The sequence below is a fragment of the Drosophila obscura genome, unplaced genomic scaffold, assembly GCF_018151105.1.
Source record: "Drosophila obscura isolate BZ-5 IFL unplaced genomic scaffold, ASM1815110v1 contig_4, whole genome shotgun sequence".
Classification (NCBI taxonomy): Eukaryota; Metazoa; Arthropoda; class Insecta; order Diptera; family Drosophilidae; genus Drosophila; species Drosophila obscura.
Genome location: NW_024542828.1, coordinates 7,863,277 through 7,886,313, shown reverse-complemented (window position 1 = coordinate 7,886,313; position 23,037 = coordinate 7,863,277). Strand labels below are relative to the sequence as shown.

Below are 23,037 nucleotides of genomic sequence, written 5' to 3'. Positions count from 1 at the left end.
GCTGGCTCCGCCAGTGCTGGTAACTGCAACACAGAAAAGGAAGAGAAGAAGAAGAAGACTCCAGAAAAGGTAAACAAAAATACAAGATGCCTCGCAAAATGGAAATAGAAAGAAGAAAAAAACTATGTGCATTTCTTTTAATGCAAAATAACTACATCATTGCACACCTGCTGGAGAAGCAGCGCCAGCGCAAGAGAAAGTTGGCTTCTTCGAAACATCTATTGCAACGCGAGTTGGAAGGCAAGTAAAACCATTCAGCCACTTGTTTATTCTATAAATTCACGAAAAATGCTCATTTTAAGGCATCGAAATCCAGCTGGACAGGGAAATAGTGGATGAAGACTCTGTACTCTACGGTAGAGTACTGCGAATATCCCCGAATCAGTTTAATTTAATTTTGGAAAAGGTGCGGCCTATTATCCAAGAAAAGAAAACACCATTCAGGAACAGCATTACACCAGAGGAACGACTGAAGGTGACGCTCTTCTATTTGTCCACTGGTCGTATGCCATTTCGTCAAACAAAACCCACATATATACCCACAATTACGAAGATATTAAGGCAGACAATACCTGCATTGTACAATGTGCTCAATGGAGAGTACCTACCGTTTCCGACCTCAGAAGAAGAATGGAAACAGATTGCTGCAGATTTCAACGATATTTGGGGATTTCCCAATTGCATTGGAGCGATAGATGGTGAGACACGTAGAGAATTGCCTTTAATATAATTGATTGTGGCATTTCCATTACAACAGGAAAGTATTGCAAAACACGACCCATGTCAAGCGAGGGAGATCCCTCCATGATGTTAATGGTCATCGTGGACGCCAAATACAGATTCGTCTATGTAAATGTCGGCACAGACACCAAAATTGGAGACGCTGAAGTATGGATGCACTCTGATTTGAAATACAGTTTGGATGACAACAGCATCCACGTACCATCACCGTCTGTGCTTCCGCGGTCGAACCTTGTCTCCTCATACACACTGGTCTCTGATGAGGCTTTCCCCCTCACCGAGTACAACATGAAGCCGTACTTTGGCAAAAATCTTACCGAAAGTCAGCAGCATTTCAATTATATGCTTGCGCGGAGTCGCCGCGTTGTGGAGAATGCGTTTGGGATGCTGGCCAGTCGCTTCCGGGTTATCTTTTCGCCCATCAAACGTGTCCCAATGACATTCAGCAAAATTGTTTTAACCTGCTTTTGTCTGTACAACTTTTTGAGAGAAGAATCCATACGAACGAATAACCATTTGGATGTCATCCCAAATGTTGAATTGCAGCGCATCGTGGAAGAGAATTTTATTGAACATGTGCTGGATCATCGCACTGTTAGGTCGACAGGGTATGGCCCCCAAACGCGGGAAGGTCTAAGGGAATACTTTTCTAAATTACATTTGGATTTGGAAAATTAAAGAAAAATACAAAACTCTTAACATTTAAATTGTATTTTAATATATATTGGAATCCTATTTTATTGGGCTTCCTCATCGCGTCCCAACTGCTTGATTTTAAAATCGGTAATTAATTGTAAAATTTTGATTTCCAAACGCTTTCCCAAATCGTCGTCTAATTTTTTTAACTCGTCACCAACGAATGCACCAAAGTCTTCGTGTGGGTTCGATTTTGTCGGCATCGCCAGGACGTCGGTAATCATTTTCTGCGAGTCGGACAGTTTTGTCAGAATGCCATCGTTCGACTCGGAATCGGATCTCTTTCTCTTTGGCGCTGGTGACCAGGGTGTGCAGAATTCCAACTGTTCGTGCACCGGAGAACCCTCCTCCACCGGGAACTTCTCTTCGTCGTAACTTTCCTCGCCGTCGTTAAAGGTCATACTACTGTGGCTGACTGACGTATCGGGATTGTATCCCGGTGGTATTCTGCAATCTGCCATGAAGTCCATCTCGTCCATGTACTTCCAAGCGCTACGCAATTCCCCATCCTGCGCTCCACTACGCGCTGCCTTCATCAATTTGTTGCGCTCCGCATAGTAGTACGCTCTGATGTTTTGCCATTTCTTTTTGACCTCAGCTGTTGATAAATAAATATGCAGTTGTGAATCAGTGACATGTCAATTCGTTAATTGTTTTATTCGCTTACCAACTTCCATTTTCAGGCCAGTTTCTCTGTTCATCTTTTTGGCAGCTTCCAGCCAGAAGTTCTGCCTCTTGGTTTTCTGTTTGTAGCTGACATGGGTGGAGTCCCAAACGTAGCGGGAGTTTCTCACAAGTTTTATTAAAAATAGCGTATTTTCATCGCTCCACATATGTATTTTCACATAACTGTTCATAATGGCGCCAAAATTTATTTGCGGCCGACGGCAACCAACACTGTTATATAGCTCTGACTCCCTCTAAACATATGCTCCTTATGTCGTTCAGTCTGCACTAGGACTGGCCAGAATGTACAGCCAACACTTGTGTATGTGATAGCGGGGGTATGTATATATGTATGATTTTATTTATTTATTTAAACATTTACCGTTGTTTCCCGCATATTTCTCCTGCTTTTACAGGCGACTTTTGATAATTTTACAAGTGGATCTGAGCACTAGGCTTAAACGCGACAACTGGACAGCTGACTCACTCAGTGTTGGAAACTGCAACACAGAAAAAGGAGAAGAAGAATCCAGAAAACGTAAACAAATATACAAGATGCCTCGCAAAATGGAAATAGAAATAGATTTTATTTTTATTAAACACTCCCATATTCACAGAAATAACTCGCTGACACCTTTTAACTGCTTATTTTAATTATTATTTATATTAAATAATCATCCAAACAACGGTTTTTATTGTTTATTTAATTACTATTTTTGTTTTTTTAAATTCACGAAATTTTCCCGCTTTCCGTCTGGAATATACCAAACAAATACCAAGTTAAACAAAAAAATACCAGATTTTCAAAAAAAATTGTATGCAAATAAAAAATACTTCTTGAGAAGATACCGAAAAATTCTAGTTCCAGTTCAATCAGTAGTTTTTAGTTCCAGTTACGGTATTTTCTAGATCCGGTGCCTGGTCACACTCTGTCCTGCCACTAGCGAGTCTTTAAAAGATACAACAACAACAAAACCGCCATGAGCTACCTGTTGTGCACACACACTACTACAGTGGCAAGCAGCTAACACGAACAACATTTCACAGTTTGTTCTCGGCCGCGTCGGACGTACGTTTTTGTCGTCGCTATCGCAACAGAGGCCACTCCGCCGAAAGTTTTTGTGGCTTTTCTCATTCTATGCGCGCAATCCCGTGCCTTAGTGTTGGTGTTAGCCAACGCGCCTAAGTGTGTGTGTGTTCAATGCACTGCCGTGCAGTTCAAAAGGGCAGAACAACCACCACTACCAGTGCAGCATTGTTTAAGCCAACTAGTGTGAGTTCTTACCTGCGAAATGGTAAATTAGTGGCTCAATCCGAATCTGTGCTCAATTCAAGATTCGAATTCTGGCTAGAAAGTGTCGCGTGCGAAAGTGTGTAAATCAAGCAGTGTTTTTTTTCTAGAGCTGGACAATAAAAAAAAACCCGTTCTAGACCAAGTGCAAGTGTGTGTGTGTGGCATGCATGTGCGTGTGTGTGCGTAAAAGGCAATAAACGTATTCCTAGCGGCCCAAAAGGCTCCAATGTAAACCAAACAAATCGAAACGAAAAAAAACGAAACCCCTTCTTGGCCAATACCGAAAACAACAAAAAAGGTACGATCATGGCTAAGATCGTGAATGCGTCAGCGTCAGCAACCGCAGCAACTGCGCACGTCACACAACGACAGCAGCAACAACAACAACAACGACTACAACATCAGCAGCAACAGCGGCAGCGGAGCAGATCAGCAGCAAGAAGAATTCAGAGCCGTGCCCGCACGAAAAGCACAGCGAAGCATTTGCTCAAGCGCGCCATTTCAGCGCCTCAATGGATATTTCTCTTCATATTAATATACTTAGCAACAGGTGAGAGCGAAAAAGAGAGATATTCTGAGCCGGAGTTGCTCTCCCTCTATCATTGTATTGTTTGCATGACACCATTGAAATGTTCTGCTTGGTTCTTGTTTGTTGTTTTTTTCCGTCGAACCACTTGCATTTTTTCGAGTGCACTTTTGAGTTGAGAATCAAAGCTCTCCAATGTGTTAGTGTGGGTGTGTGTGTGACGGAAGGGAATAATTTTTCATTGAATTTCGGTAACCGAAAACTTGTTCAACGGGTTTTCCTTCTCTCCTTCCTATACGGAGGTGACTCATAGATATGGCATACCTACACTCTGATGGTGTTAATTATCCGCTAATTTGAGTATTATTGGTTTTTGGCTATCGCTAAACGAAAATAATACTTACATGTATACACTGTAGTGTCAACAGTTAAGAGGGTTAGAAATCAGTTATTTTAGGGATATTCTCTTATGAAGTTATTTTTAATGAAGTTAAACTGCTTGTCAACTGTAATGTAACTGTAATTTCATTTCCTATTCTCGAATATAATTGAATTGAATAATGAATTTGATTCACATGTCGCCTGCTGAATCATTATGCGTAGTTATCAGTTACACACTCGTATTGTCCGAGGCTTCCACACTTATTGTCGCTGGATTTTTGTGCTGCGTGTGCCCCCGTGCCCCCCTTTTTCAATGGTATTGTGCAAAAACGACCTCAAATTTGGTTTATTTTATTTATTTACAATACCGATCGGACCAGCCAACCGCCAACCATCGGGGATTTGTTGTTACCCGCAATCTTATCGCTGGCCGGAAAGCGGCGGCTATAACAATTGCCAAAGCACCGAAGCCGAAGCCAACAACGTCAGCAGTTGGCAAGCAGTACCGCAATTCCAATTATGGAATCAAACATATTGGGGGTACCGAAGATTTGGATACCCTTGCAAAATTATCTCTTCTATGACAGTTATCTGGAAATTGGTCTCTTGACAGAAATATGTATGTGCAGTTTGTGTATGGGAAATTTTAATTTTATATGCACTAACAAGCATCTGGGAAAAATCAAAACACCTTCTTCAAGGGTACAAACAGAGAGAAACAGAAAGAGAGATAGAAAGATAGAAAGAGAAATGTTGATAGATGGAAAAGCCCTGCACTCCACCCAAACAACTGGTTTTTGGGCCGTCAGCTTCCATTGTAAAAATCCAGACATCGTCCGTCGATCATCGTCATTTTCTGAGAGTGGTTGTCGGGTTTTCCACTGAATTTTCTCCTAAATTGGAATGATCCATCTTTTCAAGTGAAAAAATCGCGGCGCAGGTACACTCCTCTTGAGGGATATAAATTACCTGTGCTACCTGCATCACGCTAATGACGACAACACGTGACCCCGCGGGTTAGTGGAAATGGAAATTGTGTGAGGGCGCGGGGGGACACACCCGCATGCCACTCCGGCCTATGTTTCATGCCGCCGCTTGTTCTCTGGTCAAGTGTTAAAGTGCAATCGGCCGTGACGCAGGGCCTGGTCATCCCCTTGGACCTCGTGTATCCGTGGATCCGGGGCTACGCAATGGGCCGAGACCATTGCCTGACGCTGGCCATTAGTGCAAGTCGTTAGCTTGCTCTATAAAAATAGCCACAAAAGAACTAAAAAAAAAGTTATACTGATTTTCCCCTACGACTACAATAGAGAACCTAAAGGTCGACGGCAGTTGCAGCAACGTTGCCAGTTTTCAGCTTCTCCATCGATTAGCAGGCCGCCTTGGGAAGAGCCGAGCCGACCGCAGAAGCCGCAAATATCATACAGTACAAAACATTGCGGCTTTCGCTTTTATTTGATTCAATTTTTGACAAATGTTTAAAACTTGGGGGCGTTGTTCAATGCTGACTGCTCGAAGTCAGCGGCCCTCACGTAGCTGCGTTTTATCTCTAGCTATTTGCATACGCAGCGCGATCCCAGCACAGCACAGCAACATGGGCATTGTTAACATTGACTCATGTGAGCACCGAGACGGTACAGTGGAATGGAACGTGCACAAATTGGACATAAATAGTGTGGGTGTGCGGTAATTGTGGTGGGAAATACAGGTACAGGCGGAAGGTTCTGCTTGCCTTCGCCTACCTAGCGGACTTTTGAAGCAGTGAAAAAATTAAGGAAGCGTAAGCATCATACGATCGCATGAGCGTGCTCTAAACATATTCGTTTGAACATTTTAGACATCTCCAACGCATTTTAATGAATGCTAATAATATTAATCATGCCTCCACAATTTATTTTAAAAGCACTTCCATTGTTCGAGCCAACTGCTTCACCACAGTGCAACGCCCACTGATGCACCAGCTCCAGGGCACAGTCCCAGGCCAAGGCTCTGTTCCCGGTGTTTCTGGTGTTTGCGCAGACTGTTCTGCTGGGGACGCACCACCGGAAAAGATTCTCAGGTTTTTTGGGTTTTGTTTTATTCAACAGTTCATTGCTTTGTGCCAGTTCGTGGATGGACGGGTCTGGCAGGCAGGTCCAGAGCATGTACTATGTACGACGAGTACAAGGGCCAGGTCGCAGTCACTGCGCAGTTTGAGCCATGGCCAATTGTTGTTTCCAACAACAGAGAAACGGGTTCCCAGGCGCGGCTGCGCAGCAGCAGCCAGCAGAATCAGTCCCAAAAGGAAAGAGTGAGAGAGACAGACAGAGTGAGACTCTCCGACTCTATTTGAGTGTGCTCAATTCTAAGCAGTTGTTTTTTTTTTTTTTGGGGGAGTCTGTCTGCTTGCTTTTGTGGTTAGTTTTGTTGTTGTTCCCAGAACGAGGAGATAAACGAGACGAACAACCAGGGGAAGTGGGGGTGGAGCATGCTCAGAGCGAAACCGTTGAAACCGTTGACACACTGAAATTCGGACACCCCTCACTCTTCGAGAACAAGGGTACATACTGTTTTTGGGTAGATATGATATGATAAGAGAGAAAGTAGTGCAACAAAATGTTCGCTGTGGACTCCTTTGATGCTTATCTCTCAGATTGGAATTCCAAATAATTCAGATGTAGTTAGCGAGTAACTAGCGGGTATATTATAGTCTGTATACTGAAGTACTGCCTATTTTTTTTTTGTGGGTGTGCACATTTTTTGTGATTTTTTTTTTTGCTGTTTGCTGGATGTTAATCTGCAACTTTCATGGAGTATCAAAACTAATTAGCTTCCACCTATCCTCCACACGCGCAGTATTGTGTATTCACATTGTATAATAGAAGCATATTCAAATTTTAAAAATAAACATTTCTTCAGCGCATTTCTTGGAAGCAAAAGCGGAAATTAGTGTGGGAAACTTGTTTGGATCGCAGTTTCGTTCTTTCTTCGTTCAACTTGGAGGTGTCGGAACAAATGATCTATTCTCCAGGCCCAAAGAGCAGCCAGACATGAAAGTATCGAGAATAGTATGAGGATGGGGGCATGGGAACGTTAATGGTGTGTTAGAAAAAATAGTATGAGTATTTACCATTGTAAAGATTCCAAAACTCTCTTGGCACTATTAAGAAACAACCTTGTCTGTGTGAACCGTCTCTGAAATTCGACCAACTTTACCTAACCAATCTTCTTTCATTTCATCAGCCATGGCTCAAGTATACATAGCCCTGAATCACTTCTGATCCGGTTCACACCCTTGATTGTACCCGGATAGACGTAATTTAAACCTGAATTGGACTGATGAAATTCCATATGCGACTATTTGCAGAAAACTCTAAATAAACAACAATAAATATTCATAGCGGAAACTCATCTATTTTGAACCATATTTGGGTTAATTGTTCTTTGAAGCCTAGTTCCTGTTACCAATTGGCTCAAAGTACAATTAATTTTTTTGCTTATTATTATTTCTGTATTGTAGCCAACTTCATTTAAAAAAACACGAATTGAAACGATAATAATACTGTAAAAACTTTTCCCAAATGAAAAACTTTTCAACAATTATAACACAGTCTTTACAAAGATCTTCGGTATCATTATCTATACATCTTTGTATACTCGCACATCATGCCTATTGAACATCGTATAGTAGTATAATTAAACCCTTTGAAACGTTTCGATAATCGTATTATCTTTAAGCTGTAATTAAATTTTAGTCGCGACACGTTTTCACTTTTCCATCAATAGAGAGAGGGAAAAAAAGTGAACCGAAAAACGAAAACGCAACAATTAAAATGCAATTAAATATTTTAAATTTAATTACACGAAAATATTGTTATTTTATTTCTGTTGTTGTTGTTTGTTGTTGGCAACAAATTAAATACAGAAAATGAAAACAAATTAAATCGGTCATCGGTAATTTATGCAACTTCTGAACATCCGAAGTAGCAGCGAAGAACTGCGATACACCGATGCTTAAATACTCTTTCCAATCATGCAATCTTCTACAACAGCTCTGCTTATTTAGAGATTTAGTCTATGATATAACTGCCTTGTTGTTTCAGCCTTCTTATTCCTAACATTTTATTCCGTCCTTCTTTACAACCAAATATATCTACCCCTTTTAAAGAAAGTGTACAATTTCGTGGGCGGTTTGTTACACAAAAGCAACAACAACAAAAGTAACGAAAAAGTTAAAAGTATTTAGAGCAAAAATTAAAAACAACAACGATGGCAACAAAAAAACAAAGTGTGGGCCGAGTGGGCTGAGTGAGGCAACACACACATACATAAAATGTGAAAACAATTGAAGTATGACCATATTCAGAGAGTGGAAGAGTGGGTGGTGGAAACAAAAAATGGTAGCGGTAAAACAATCCCGGGTCCCCGGGCAACCCAACCACCGGACAGAGCCACCCACCCACAAGTCAGAGGCGAAGTTAGCAACGTGCAACGTTTTGTTGTGGCCAACACATTGGATCCCGGGTGTAAGGGTGGTAAGGGGTACTGCAACTGCACCTGCTACAAAAACAATATCAACAACAAGAGATTTTAGAAAGTATTTGGATACCCTATACTAAAACAATAGGCAATTTTTATCCGCGAGAAGAAAATTAAACTTACTGTTGAAGCTCTAATAGTTTTAAATATATTCAAGGGGTTTTGAAACCCTGTGCCAAACATACACCTGTGATCTATATACCCCGCCTGCATACCACGTGTACCGGTACGAGGTATCATTAAAACAAAGCAGCAGATGAGCAGAAGAAGGAGAGAGAACTGCATCCAGTTTAAAAGTGGCTAACATGCAAAACGACAATAGCCAGCGGCCGCATGGGGTTAAACATGCAAATATGTACATATGTATGTATGTACATACATACATATGTATGGTATGTACGTCGTTACATTTGGTGTTGTTTTGCATATGCAGACACGCTGATTAGTCATACAAGCAGAATGCAGTGCGAAAGGCAGGGGAAAGGCAAAGCAAAAAAAAACTAAAGTTGAGCTAATTTACATACATATGTATGTATGTATGTACATTTGCATGCATTCGGAGTACTTATGCTGTACACGCTTATGCAAGTGTGAGAGAGTGTTGCAATGATTTGAGTGTTTCATTCCTAACTGGGTCTCTCAGTCTCCCACTCTCTCTCTCTCTCTCTCTCTGGCTGACCAGAGTGTGGGCGTGTAACAGGAGTCGGTTTTTTTTGTTGCTTTCTGCTACATTTACCGCTTCCTCCTCTGAGTGTTTTTCGTGCATTTATCTCATTTTGCATAAATCGGTTTTTTCCCCCTTCACGTGTAAAAAAAAATGGCATAGCATGTGGGAATAAGATTGGGAAATGGAAAAGCAAGCAGCGTAATTATGCATCTCAGATAAAGTTTTGCAAATCTCGAGCGTTTTCTCTTTTGAAGCGGAATTTGGTACGGGTACGGCATAGGTACGACTGTGGGGGAAAGTATATCGCCTTTTTTTGGGGAAAACTTCACGAGGAAAATTTTATTTCCTTGGTAATTAAAGCCCTCAATTAATCTCTTAAGTGTACTTTAATTCATTTAGCTGTTGTATCAAAATTTGCAACGTTCCATTATGGAAATTACCGTATTTAAGCTAGATTTGTAAACCTACCATTTTTAAAACCAACCAGAAATCTCCATAAATCTTACTCTATTCCAGAAATACCTATCATTATCTTCTCTGTTGGAATAATTCATTAAAAACCATTCAATTCTGGCTAGGTTCCAACCATTTGCCACGCCCCTACTTAAGAAACGGCATAACAAACGCTTTTGTGCCCAAAAAAAGTCACAGGGCGAGTAGTCATTAAAGTCTACAGAAGTGTTTCCAGCAAACGTTCTCTCTCTCTCTGTTTCTTTCTTTCTCTCTGAACCCGAACAATACCTGAAAAGACACTATTAAACTGTTTTTTTTATGGCACCGCTAAACAAAATTCGCTCATAGACGGCTTAAGATCGGGTTTTGTAGCTCCAGCCTGGCGTCAGCGTCAAGTCATTCATGACAAACAAACGGTTGTCCAAAATTCACGCAAAAAGCATAATAATAATAAAAGAAAAAAAGGTAGAAATAGAATTCTTTTTCTTGGTTATGATTATGAAATTTCCGTTCCGTTTGTTTACGGTCAAGTACAACAGCAAAAAACAGGTATGACTACGGCGTATATACAAAAATGTGCATGCCGAAGCATAAGGAGAATCTATACCTTCATTTGTATAATATATGTACATATGCATGTACATTCCATCTGTTAATATAAAGGCATACGTGTATGAATGTGTGAAATGAGGCTCTCAGTGCAAGGCATACCGGGTCTTCGTCCAGAATGGTGCAGATACTTTATTTTATTCAATAGATAGTATTATTTAGATATATTTTGTACAATAGCCTGATTTTTGAGTAGCTGTTAGTCCACTTTAAAGCCTCATCGCTTGCAAAAACAAATATATCCGTTTGCTTATGGGAAATTTGTACAGCGAATCAACGTATGGCATCTTCAACTCTATAGTACCTATTAAACTACTGTATTACTGCATTTAAGTAATGGGTATCGCTTAGTCGGAGACTTAAGTCCAACGGCCTAACAATTTAAGTCGCATTTTTGTTGTTTAACTTTTGAATAATTTTGTGCCTAGTTTCGTACGTGAGTATAATATAATTACGAGCTCTTTACTGTCGACTTACTGGCTCACACCACTCCATTCCCCTACCCTTCCACACCTGCCCCTGCCCTGCCCCTTCCTGTGGCATACATTAACAAAAACGACTGGCAAAACGATGGAACAACTGTCAATGCAAATACCACAAATCGCCTTTAAATACAAAATAAAATACGAAATGTTTTGTGAAGACCGGACAAGGCAAGGCGGCACAAAATCGATGGCCTCATAATGTTTTTTCCATTATGTTGTTCGTCGTTCAGGTTCTGTTTTGCGACGAGGTCGCTTCAAGCGCTTTCTAAGCCCGGAATCCATAGCCCATCAGGCCATGGGTCAGGGCAGCCGGCCCAAAGGGCATAGTACCAGCAACGTGTGTGGGTTCAACCAAGCCGAGAAGGTGCTAAAATGATCTCTTGTATGGCGGGCAGGCGGGCAAGTGCAAAAATATGTACGATTTTTAAAAGTTTATTAATGCGAAAAGCGCCAACACGCCAGCACAAATTCCCCCAAAAACTTCAATCTGGTTATGTTCGTTTTGGCCATAAACCTCGCTATGTACTTCAGTCAGTGCCATGGCAAAGGTTTCTCAAGTTTTTGGCGGCTTCCAACAGTTTCATTTGTCATTTTTAATGGAGAGTATACTCGTCGTATGTATCCCAACTTCAGCTTGAGTGATGGTAGATGGAATGGAAAATAGATAACCCGGCTTCAAACACCCAAGATTAATAGGGGAAATACGGTGAAACGGTTTCCATTGAAATTTTATCAATTTGCAACTTACAGCAAAACAAATTGTATCAAGCAAGCAGTGCCTGTTGAAGCTTGTTAAAGCAAGCAGTAGTTGCGATACTCGGGCGCACAACATTTAAGCGAAGAGTCACGAATTGAATTAGAAAGAATAGGTGAAGGCACATAGATCTCTCGTGCAAAAGCCCCTAGAGTTATTAAATCTAAAAAAAAAAACCTAATTAGTTGCCTATTTTCATGTGCTGCAATTTCTATTGCTATTAACTTTTCCTTTTGGCCACTTTCTTTCCGTTTTATTTTGGTCTTTTGCCTATTGCAGTTTATTGAACGGTCTACAAAACCGGCTTTTGCACAAATGTTCATGCGCGTACCTCGGGCACCAATTTAAGCACAAACAGACGAGTATGAACAGTCATTGCTGGATTTTTACGCATTATTCGAACGCTTCGTATGACATTGATTTGCAGGGGTTTCAGGGTACCTTTCGCTTCGGTCTATTGCCAGTAGCCAGCCTTTCCCTCTCGCTTGAAAAATGAATTAGAAAACCACTCAAAGTCCAAAGTTATGGACGGCGTCTTCTGGTCTACAACTTCTTGCTGCTGCTTAGGGGAAATGGGAATTGATTCTGCGCCTTGGCAAGCGATCCGTCGCAAATGAAAGTTGGAAATGAAATTGTTAACTGATTACCATTTGAGTGCGGTGGCATGTGGCATGCATGAGCGTCTGGCCAAGGCAACTTGTCTAATTTGGTCAATGCTAGTCGACAAAAAAAAAAAAAACACTTTCTTAGCCAAACGGGTAGACGGCTAGGGAAATGCCCGAGAGAGAGAGAGAGAGAAGGAGAAAAATAAAACGCCATAGAGGGGAAAATGTAAGCCAAAGTAAACCAATTGGCCATTTTGCTGTGTGGCCAAATAAGTCTGAGCTGAGGAAATGAGGAAGAAGTCTACGGTTACAAATGCCACACCAACCCGGCACCGCGATTCGAATGAAATGCGATTAGTTAAATGAGAGTACGCCCTCCGATCCGACTTGGCCTGGCTGTGGCCTGCCCTTGTCATGCTTTCATTTCATTTAATTTCATTTCAGTCACAAGTAAAACCCCACAACTAAACTCCTCTTGATCTTCTCTTTTGCAGATGTTGCCTCCGTGGAGGTGCAAACCAAGGAGGCATACTTTAATGGCTCCACTTACCTCCGCCTGACCACGCCGATGCCCATTTGGGACCATTCGGCAATTAGTTTCCGCTCGTGCCGCGGCGGTGAGATACTCGCCCAGCAGTACAACAAAAACTCAATCGTAATCTCAGTGCTCAACGATTTTCTGCAAATCTCATTGGCCGGCCCCGCCGTCCATGGACCAAACAATCGGCTGGATGTGAAATTGCCCTACCAGCTGTTGGACAATCGCTGGCATACGCTGCAGTTCAAATACGAGTACGGTAACCTCTATTTGCATGTGGATCGTGCGGCAAGCATATTTGGTAAGTGATAATCAACCAGGCACAAAACAAATTGGGTCTAAAATTGGGGGCCTAACACGACTTGGGTGTGCGTCGTGGTTGTCCGAAGAAATCGTGAAATTTTGTAGAGTAAATTGGGCAAGGGAAGGGATTAGAACTGGCCACTCATCGTATAACTGAGGGCACACAGAAATCAAACAATTATTAAACTGGAAAAAAATGCTGACGCTGATTTCGTTTACAAATTTCACATAAGCGAACGGCTATATTCACTTCGATTGCATAAAAGTTATCGTAAATGCCGTAAAAATGAGCATGTGCCAGCTCTAGATTAATTGCCAATCGAATGAAAATAAATGTAACATCCCAAACTACATATAGAATATCCATGATATGGGGGCATAGAAAACGTAGTTTAAATTCATTCAAAATTGCCATACTTACCCCTCCTTTTTACGCCTGCTCTTCTTTAGCCAACTCCACATACAACAGTCAATTCCTGACGAATCAGGACATTGGCTACAAGGATGCCATCTTGATACTGGGCAACTCCTTCTCCGGCTGCCTGCTGGATGGACCCGGACTGCAGTTCGTCAACAATTCGACCATACAGAATGTCGTATTTGGTGTGTGTCCGCTGACGCCGGGACCCTGCAGCGATCATGATCTGTTTACGCGGCTGCCGGACAACTTCTGTTTGAACGATCCGTGCATGGGACATGGCACGTGTTCCTCCAACTCGGAGGGCTACGAGTGCCGCTGCACGGCCCGCTACTCGGGCAAGAACTGCCAGAAGGACAATGGTTCGCCCTGCGGCAAGAATCCCTGTGTGAATGGTGGCACCTGCCTGGAGAACTCACGCGGCGATTACCAGTGCTTCTGCGATGCCCAGCACAGTGGGCAGCACTGCGAGACGGAGGTGAACATCCATCCGCTGTGCCAGTCGAATCCCTGCCTGAATAACGGTGCCTGCGTGGTGCTTGGCAGCACCGGCAGCATTGCGTGCGAGTGCCCCAAGGGCTATGCGGGTCCACGCTGCGAAATCGACACGGACGAGTGTGCCTCCCAGCCGTGCCAGAACAATGGCAGCTGCATCGATCGGATCAATGGCTTCAGCTGCGACTGCTCGGGCACCGGATACACGGGCGCCTTCTGCCAGAGCAATGTGGATGAGTGCGACAAGAGTCCGTGCCTGAATGGCGGACGATGCTTCGATACGTACGGCTGGTACACCTGCCAGTGCCTGGACGGATGGGGCGGTGAGGTGTGCGATCGACCCATGACCTGCCAGACCCAGCAGTGCCTCAACGGCGGCTCCTGCATAGACAAGGCCATTGGGTTCCAGTGCCTCTGCCCGCCGGAGTACAGTGGAGAGCTCTGCCAGCTGGGCCCAAGCTGCGCCCCGCAGTGTCCCATCGATTCGGAGTGCGTTGGCGGCAAGTGCGTGTGTAAGCCAGGCACAACGGGTAAGTCCTTCATACTCTATCTCCATTGGGAGACTCTCTCCCTGTAAAAGCGAAAAGGTTAACCTTTAAAGGTTGTTCATGGGCAAATGCATGCGTTTTCATTTTATTTCTTTGGGTTTAATGGTTTTTTGGTCTTATATATTGATTGGATAATTTAACAACAACAACAAAAGCTTCCGACTTGGAGCCGCCAACTCCTTCTCCGATCGAAGTGGAGCTGCTCAATCCAACGCAGTGCACCAGCGAGAAAAAGAAGCGCTACATATCGCCCGAGTGGCTCAAGCGGAAGCGTTGCGAACTGAAGCTGAGTACGTGGTTGAAGGCTTGGAGGATGGCGGATGGACTAGATGGCTAGAAGATGGGCTAGTGGGTAGCAATTACTGTAGTTGGGGGTGGGTCTCCCGCCCACAGTGCGTTTCAAAGCTTCAAGGCAAAAAAGTCAAAAAATTAAAAAAAAAAAAAAAATTCCCATAAGCGAACAGACTCATTCGTTTTTTATTACTATACTAATTCGTGTGAGACATCATGAGAGTCGCTTTGCTCTATCAATATCAATTATTGACTGCCTTTAAGCTTCCGGAAATGCATTGTTTTAATGTGCATCTGCTTTTTTTTTTTATTAATCTTCCATTTGCTTAATACTAACAACTGATTTATGCGCTATACACTAATCCCTAATCTTATATACTATACTATATACAACCCAACCAACCAACCAACAACAACAATCCTCCCGTATATGGCTAACAAATCCATAGGCCCAATTGGTCATTGTCTACCTACAACAACAACCACACCGACACCAGAACAACTGCCAACAACAACAACAACAGTAGCAATCACTCTACCAGCAATTACGAATACGAATACCATTCCAACAACCAGAATACCACCAATAACAACTACAACAACAACAACAACAGTTAGTAAACTTAACAAAAACCAACAACAACAACAACAGTCACCAACCCATCGATCGGCCTCCCTGAATGCATGTCCCCAAGAAAACTGCTTGAACGGTGGCACCTGCCTGGGATATAGTGGCAATTATACCTGTATATGTGCTAGTGGATACACAGGTTTGGCATATAATATACACACATGTACATACGTATATATTCGACCAAATGGAGGTGAAGCTAAGGGTTGTTCCAAAAGTCGTGTCATCCAATTATCCAATTAAATGTAGTTTTGAATATTGAATGCGGTTAATGGCTGTACTGCAAGTAGTGCCTTCTACCAAAGACAATATAACAATTATATCATATTATATTACTATATTAAATATAGTATAATATAATATAATATAATATAATATAATATAATATAATATAATATAATAATATTATATTACAATAATATAATATAATATAATATAATATAATATAATAATATTATTAATATTGGTCATTGTCTACCTACAACAACAACCACACCGACACCAGAACAACTGCCAACAACAACAACAACAGTAGCAATCACTCTACCAGCAATTACGAATACGAATACCATTCCAACAACCAGAATACCACCAATAACAACTACAACAACAACAACAGTTAGTAAACTTAACAAAAACCAACAACAACAACAGTCACCAATATATATAATATAATAATATAATATATAATATAATATAATATAATATAATATAATATAATATAATAATATTATATTATATTATATTATATTATATTATATTATATTATATTATATTATATTATATTATATTATATTATATTATATTATATTATATTATATTATATTATATTATATTATACTATATTTTCTTTGATTCTACTTATACATTTGACTTTATTCATACGTTTTAGCCCTTTTTGGTAGTTATTTGAAGAGCGTCAAAGCTCTAGATTTAACTTTTAGTGCAACCCTCCCCGGCTAATCCAACTGTGTAAATATTTGGCGTAGTAGTAGTACAAATACTTACATAATTAAATATCTTAAGTAAAATACTCGCAACACCCTGTTCACACTTCTAATTACGAAATTTCTCCCCTAGGCTACAACTGTCAGCAGAGCAGCGGCGATGGAGGAGCGAGCGCGGCCGCCGCCATGGCCCTGACGCCCATCAACTGCAATGCAACCAACGGCAAGTGCCTGAACGGTGGCACCTGCTCGATGAACGGCACACACTGCTACTGCGCCGTGGGCCACACTGGGGATCGGTGCGAAAAGGCGGACAACTGCTCGCCGCTCAACTGCCAGGAGCCGATGGTGTGCGTGCAGAATCAGTGCATCTGTCCGGAGAACAAGGTGTGCAACCAGTGCGCCACCCAGCCATGTCAGAACGGTGGCGAGTGCCTGGATCTGCCCAACGGCGACTACGAGTGCAAGTGCGCACGCGGCTGGACGGGCAGGAATTGCGCCAACGATGTGGACGAGTGCACGCTGCATCCGAAGATCTGCGGCAATGGCATTTGCAAGAACGAGAAGGGATCCTACAAGTGCTACTGCACGCCGGGCTTTACGGGCATCCACTGTGACTCCGATGTGGACGAATGCCTCAGTTTTCCCTGTCTGAACGGCGCCACGTGCCACAACAAGGTAGGTTATCAAGGGGGGAATCCCGCATGGGGGGAGGGTGACGACTAAAGTGGTTACTAAAGTGTAATTAGTTGTTTTTCTTTAAATACGGAAAGCATCGGATATTGAGACAAGTGAGTGACGGAACCAAATCCTGATCCTTCCTGCTTAAACCTAAAGCTTGACTGCAACAACAAAACTATTAGCTGCCCTTTAACCCACTTGAATCCTTTTTCTTGCCCGCACAGATCAATGCCTACGAGTGCGTTTGCCAGCCCGGATATCGTGGCGAGAACTGTGAGATCGACATTGACGAATGCATCACCAATCCCTGCTCGAATGGATCCACCTGCATCGATATGATCAACAATTTTACCTGCTCCTGCATACCGGGCATGACGGGACGCGTCTGCGACATCGACATCGATGACTGTGTGGGTGATCCCTGCCTGAATGGCGGCCAGTGCATCGATCAGTTGGGCAGCTTCCGTTGCGACTGCAGCGGCACCGGCTACGAGGGTCAGAACTGTGAGCTAAATATCGACGAGTGTGTGTCGAATCCGTGCACGAACGGTGCCAAGTGCCTGGACCAGGTCAAGGACTACTTTTGCGAGTGTCATGCGGGCTACAAGGGCAAGAACTGCGATCAGGATATCAACGAGTGCGAGAGCAATCCCTGTCAGTACAACAGCAACTGCCTGGAGCGCTCCAATCAGACGCTCTACCAGCTCAGCCGCCTCACGGACCTGCCCAAGGTGTTTAGCCAGCCGTTTAGCTACGAGAATGCCAGCGGGTGAGTGTAAAATCCAAGCAATCCCAAACAGAATTTCTGACCAATTCTCGTTATATTTGCAGCTACGAATGCGTTTGTGTGCCTGGCATTATTGGCAAAAACTGCGAGATCAATATTAATGAGTGCGAAAGCAATCCCTGCAGCAAGCATGGCACCTGCAACGATGGCATCGGCACCTACACATGCGAATGCGAGCCGGGCTTCGAGGGCACCCACTGTGAGATCAATATCGATGAGTGCGATCGCTTCAATCCATGCCAGAGCGGCACCTGTATTGATCAGATCGATGACTACGACTGCGACTGTGACGCCAACTTTGGTGGCAAGAACTGTTCGGTGCCACTGATTGGATGCCTCACGAATGTGGGTCCTTAAACGACATCTAAATCCCCGAATCTTTGCTGATTATTGCTTGTGTTTTTTTTTTTTGCAGCCCTGTCTGAATAATGGCACTTGTCGTCCGTATTTGGTGAATGAGACCATTCATCTGTACAATTGCACCTGCGAGAATGGCTTCCAGGGCGACACGTGCGAGAAAACCACCACCCTGTCGATGGTGGCCACCAGCCTGATCTCTGTGACCACCGGCCGCGAGGAGGGCTACGACATTAATCTGCAATTTAGGACAACGCTGCCCAACGGTGTGCTGGCCTTTGGCACCTCTGGCGAGAAGAATGAGCCTGTGAGCTATATACTAGAGCTAATTAATGGACGCTTGAATCTGCACTCGTCGCTGCTGAACAAATGGGAGGGTGTCTTCATTGGCTCCAAGCTGAACGACAGCAATTGGCACAAGGTGTTTGTGGCCATCAATACATCGCATTTGGTGCTGTCCGCCAACGATGAGCAGGCCATATTTCCGGTGGGCTCCTACGAGACGGCCAACAACAGTCAGCCCTCGTTTCCGCGCACCTATTTGGGCGGTACGATACCCAATCTGAAGTCATATCTGCGACATTTGACGCACCAGCCCTCGGCCTTTGTGGGCTGCATGCAGGACATTGTCGTCAATGGCAAATGGATCTTTCCCGACGAGCAGAGCGCCAATTTTACGTACGGAGATACCAAGCTGGAGAATGTCCAAAGCGGTTGTCCGCGCACCGAGCAATGCAAACCGAATCCCTGCCATTCGAATGGCGAGTGCACGGATCTGTGGCACACATTCGCCTGCCACTGTCCGAGGCCCTTCTTCGGGCACACCTGCCAGCACAGTGAGTAGATGGATTAAAGATACCCTGAGGCTTCATTTACGATTGTGTTCCCTATAGATATGACAGCAGCAACGTTTGGGCATGAGAATACCACGCATTCGGCTGTGATTGTGGAGACGACGGATGTGGGCAGGCGGGCCATACGCTCCATACTGGACATATCCATGTTTATACGCACGCGAGAGCCTACGGGGCAGGTGTTCTATTTGGGCAGTGATCCACGCAAAACGCCCACCAAAAGTGAGTCGAAAATCTCTCTCTTTAAAATCTCTTTAATCTCCCCAATCTAACATTCTCTGAACCTTCCCTGCCAGACATTGGTGACTCGTATGTGTCGGCCAAGCTGCATGGTGGCGAGCTGCTGGTGAAGATGCAATTCTCTGGCACACCCGAGGCCTACACCGTGGGTGGCCAGAAGCTGGACAATGGCTACAATCATCTGATCGAGGTGGTGCGCAATCAAACCCTGGTGCAGGTCAAGCTCAATGGCACCGAGTACTTCCGCAAGACGCTGTCGACGACGGGTCTGCTGGATGCACAGGTGCTGTACTTGGGCGGTCCAGCGCCGACGCGTGAATCCCTGCTGCCAGCCAGCACAGAGCCCGGCGTGGACGAGAGTGCCACAGTGCTCAGCAAGGAGGCGACAGACGACAGCAAGGACTACTTCAAGGGCATCATACAGGACGTGAAAGTGAGCAATGGCTCGCTCAATCTCATTGTCGAGATGTATCCACTCAATGTCACGGATGTGCAGGTGAATGCCAAGCCCCTGGGCCCAGTCAGCATTGACCGTGGATCGGTGCTGCCGGGCGAAGTGTCCGATGATCTGTGCCGCAAGAATCCCTGCCGCCACAATGCGGAGTGCCGAAACACGTGGAACGACTACAGCTGCAAGTGTCCCAATGGCTACAAGGGCAAGGACTGTCAGGAGATTGAATTCTGCCAGCTGGTCACCTGTCCCGGGGAGAGTGTGTGCCAGAACCTGGACGATGGCTACGAGTGCCTGACCAATACCACCTTTACGGGCCGAGAGCGCAGCCCGCTGGCCTTTTTCTACTTCCAGGAGCCGCCACCCGCCGAGGAAACCGGCGGCGAGACTGGTCCCAAGCAGACGCTCAAGCCCAGCATCGAGATTGCCTATCGGACACGCGCCGGCGGCACTCTGCTGTTCATCGACAATGCGGACAGTTTCTTTGAGATTGGCGTCAACGGGGGACGCGTGACCATCACCTGGAAGCTCACCCAACTGCACATTGGCGAGTCCGCGCGCTTTGAGAAGGAGAACGCCGACGGTGAGTGGAGCCGCATCTACCTGAGGGCCCACAATGGCAAGCTGGAGGGTGGCTGGAAGGGCTGGGAGTCCATGGTGGATCCGGCACCGTCCTTCTCCGTTGACATTGATCAGGCGGCCATTCAGTACTTGCTGTCCAGCAGCACTCAGGTGTACTTGGGCGGCATGCCCGAGTCGCGTCAGTCGCGTGGCTCCACCCTGTCCGCCCAGCAGGGCTCCCAGTTCAAGGGTTGTGTGGGCGAGGCGCGCGTGGGCGATCTGCTGCTGCCGTACTTCTCCAATGCCGAACTGTATCCACGCACCGAGAACGTCTCGGTGCAGCTGAAGGCCCAGTTCCGTTTGAATACAACGCGACCCGAGGAGGGCTGCATTCTGTGCTTCCAGACGGACTGCCGCAACGATGGCTTCTGTCGGGCGCCGTCCGACGAGTATGCGTGCACCTGCCAGGCGGGCTACGAGGGCGACGATTGCGGCATCGACATCGATGAGTGCCTCAACACGGAGTGCAAGAACAATGGCACCTGCATCAACCAGGTGGCAGACTTTTTCTGCCAGTGCCCGGATGGCTTCGAGGGCCGCTACTGCGAGCAGAACATTGACGAATGCGCCCTGCAGCCGTGCCGCAACGGTGGCAACTGCACCGATCTGATTGCGGCCTATTTCTGCGATTGTCCGGAGGACTACACCGGTCCCCAGTGCGATGTACTCAAGCAGATGACGTGCGAGAACGAGCCATGCCGGAATGGGTCCAGCTGCGAGGATGGTTTCAGTGAGTACACGGGACTATGCACCTGCCTTGAACAGAAACTTGACCAACATTTCCTCTTCTCCCCCGCAGATGGATTGACTGGCAATAATTTTACGTGCACCTGTGCCTCGGGCTTTGAGGGTTCCCTGTGCGATGTGCCCTTCTGCGAGCGAACGCCCTGCGATAATGGCGGACTCTGCCTGACCACTGGAGTGGTAAGTGAAACTCATATACAATCCCCACCAATACCCTAGACTAAACGCTTCTTGCTTTGCAGTCGCCCATGTGCAAATGCAGCCTGGGCTACACGGGTCGTCTGTGCGAGCAGGACATCAACGAGTGCGACTCGAACCCCTGCCAGAACGGGGGCCAGTGCAAGGATCTGGTGGGCGGCTACGAGTGCGACTGCCTGGGCACCGGCTTCCAGGGCATACACTGTGAAACGGACATCGATGAGTGCAGTGTGGAGGGCGAGTATTGCGGCGGGCTGGGTCGCTGCTTCAACAAGCCCGGCTCCTTCCAGTGCATCTGCGAGAAGCCCTATTGCGGTGCCTATTGCAACTTTACGGATCCCTGTAATGCCACTGATATCTGCGGCAATGGTGGCCGCTGCATGGAGGACTGTGGCGCAAAACCGGACTACTATTGCGTTTGCACGGAAGGATTTGCGGGCAAGAATTGCACGGCATTGGTAAGTATAGAAGGAGATCTCTTTAAGAGCATACTGATACTATTTCTGCCTACTCCGTTACTTAGATTGTTGCCAAGGAGGATGGCCCATCGACGACAGACATTGCCATCATTGTTATACCCGTTGTGGTGGTGTTGCTCCTCATTGCCGGCGCATTGTTGGGCACCTTTCTGGTGATGGCGCGCAATAAGCGTGCCACACGCGGCACCTACAGCCCCAGCGCCCAGGAGTACTGCAATCCGAGGCTGGAAATGGACAATGTGCTGAAGCCGCCGCCAGAGGAACGACTTATTTAGAGTTTAAGCATCGATGGAAATGCGATTAGCAAAAGCAAACAAAACGAGAACAAGAAAAAGATATTCTAAAGTCCGCCCATACGTATATAATAATACCCTAGAGATGTGTAAGGAGTAATGCAATGTTTTTGTACGTAAGTTTTGTATTAAGGTGCTCAAAGCCAGCAGCAAGAGGAGCAGCAGTAGCGCCCCCCACACATATCCACCACCTCGATGCCTATGTCTATGCTTTAGTTAGTTAATAATTATAAATGATGATGCCGTTGTCTATTTATTTTTGAGTAGGTTTAGATGGCAAACCCCAGCACTCTATAGTCGTTATGTGTAGTTACGATACATCCGTTAAGATTAGTTTCAGTATTCGGTTCCTCGTTGACTCATCCACGAGTACGTACCGTGTGTAATCCTAAAGCTGCGAACAAAGTTATAGCTCTGTGAAAAACTGGACACCAACACCCATACACACACCCACACCCACACACATATTCCCCACGTATCCAATATCCTACCTTCAAATTGTATTGTGTGAGTATTTTTGTTTGTAAATAGTAAATTTGTATTCGTATTGCCGACTTTTACATCTACATCTAAATTAGCTGAGCTAAAAGAAACAAAAACGTTTAAAAAATCCTATATACCTAATATATACCCAAGTATATACAACAGGAAATGTGGCCTTATACTAAACCTAAAACTTAGTAACGAAAAGCAATTGCAACTATCAGATTATGAGATAAACTATAACTATGTATTGGTTAAGCATTCAAATCAATTGAAAGACATA

At 44.8% G+C, this 23,037-nt stretch overlaps 3 protein-coding genes across 10 annotated transcripts; 2 read left to right on the top strand and 1 right to left on the bottom strand.

Moving 5' to 3' along the window:
* The first annotated feature begins 39 nt into the window (after positions 1-39).
* LOC111066281 (protein ALP1-like) lies at positions 40-1,448 on the top strand. The gene is made up of 3 exons (XM_022354761.2): positions 40-240; positions 303-698; positions 758-1,448. Exons 1-3 carry the CDS (start codon positions 87-89, stop codon positions 1,417-1,419), a joined length of 1,212 nt encoding a protein of 403 aa, XP_022210453.2. The 5' UTR covers positions 40-86; the 3' UTR covers positions 1,420-1,448.
* On the bottom strand, positions 1,309-2,603 carry LOC111066308. Of its 2 annotated transcripts, XM_022354802.2 has the most exons (3): positions 2,486-2,603; positions 2,105-2,420; positions 1,309-2,035 (listed from the first exon to the last, which is right to left on the bottom strand). In XM_022354802.2, exons 2-3 carry the CDS (start codon positions 2,292-2,294, stop codon positions 1,479-1,481), a joined length of 747 nt encoding a protein of 248 aa, XP_022210494.1. In that variant the 5' UTR covers positions 2,295-2,420; positions 2,486-2,603; the 3' UTR covers positions 1,309-1,478. The 2 variants fall into 2 exon arrangements, with proteins under 2 accessions (XP_022210494.1, XP_041451080.1); XM_041595146.1 differs by having other exon boundaries at positions 2,105-2,603.
* A 948-nt stretch (positions 2,604-3,551) lies between these two features.
* LOC111066199 (protein crumbs) lies at positions 3,552-22,838 on the top strand. Of its 7 annotated transcripts, none has more exons than XM_022354649.2 (14): positions 3,552-3,947; positions 12,890-13,234; positions 13,687-14,679; positions 15,438-15,758; positions 16,700-17,244; positions 17,340-17,357; positions 17,472-18,016; positions 18,079-18,379; positions 18,450-19,227; positions 19,285-19,467; positions 19,542-21,287; positions 21,357-21,481; positions 21,544-21,957; positions 22,023-22,838. In XM_022354649.2, the coding sequence occupies exons 1-14, from the start codon at positions 3,704-3,706 to the stop codon at positions 22,251-22,253; spliced, it is 6,789 nt and encodes a 2,262-aa protein (XP_022210341.2). In that variant the 5' UTR covers positions 3,552-3,703; the 3' UTR covers positions 22,254-22,838. The 7 variants fall into 7 exon arrangements, with proteins under 7 accessions (XP_022210341.2, XP_022210340.2, XP_022210355.2 ...); XM_022354648.2 differs by having other exon boundaries at positions 17,316-17,357; XM_022354663.2 differs by lacking the exon at positions 15,438-15,758 and adding an exon at positions 14,853-14,987 and having other exon boundaries at positions 17,316-17,357.
* Positions 22,839-23,037: the final 199 nt, after the last annotated feature.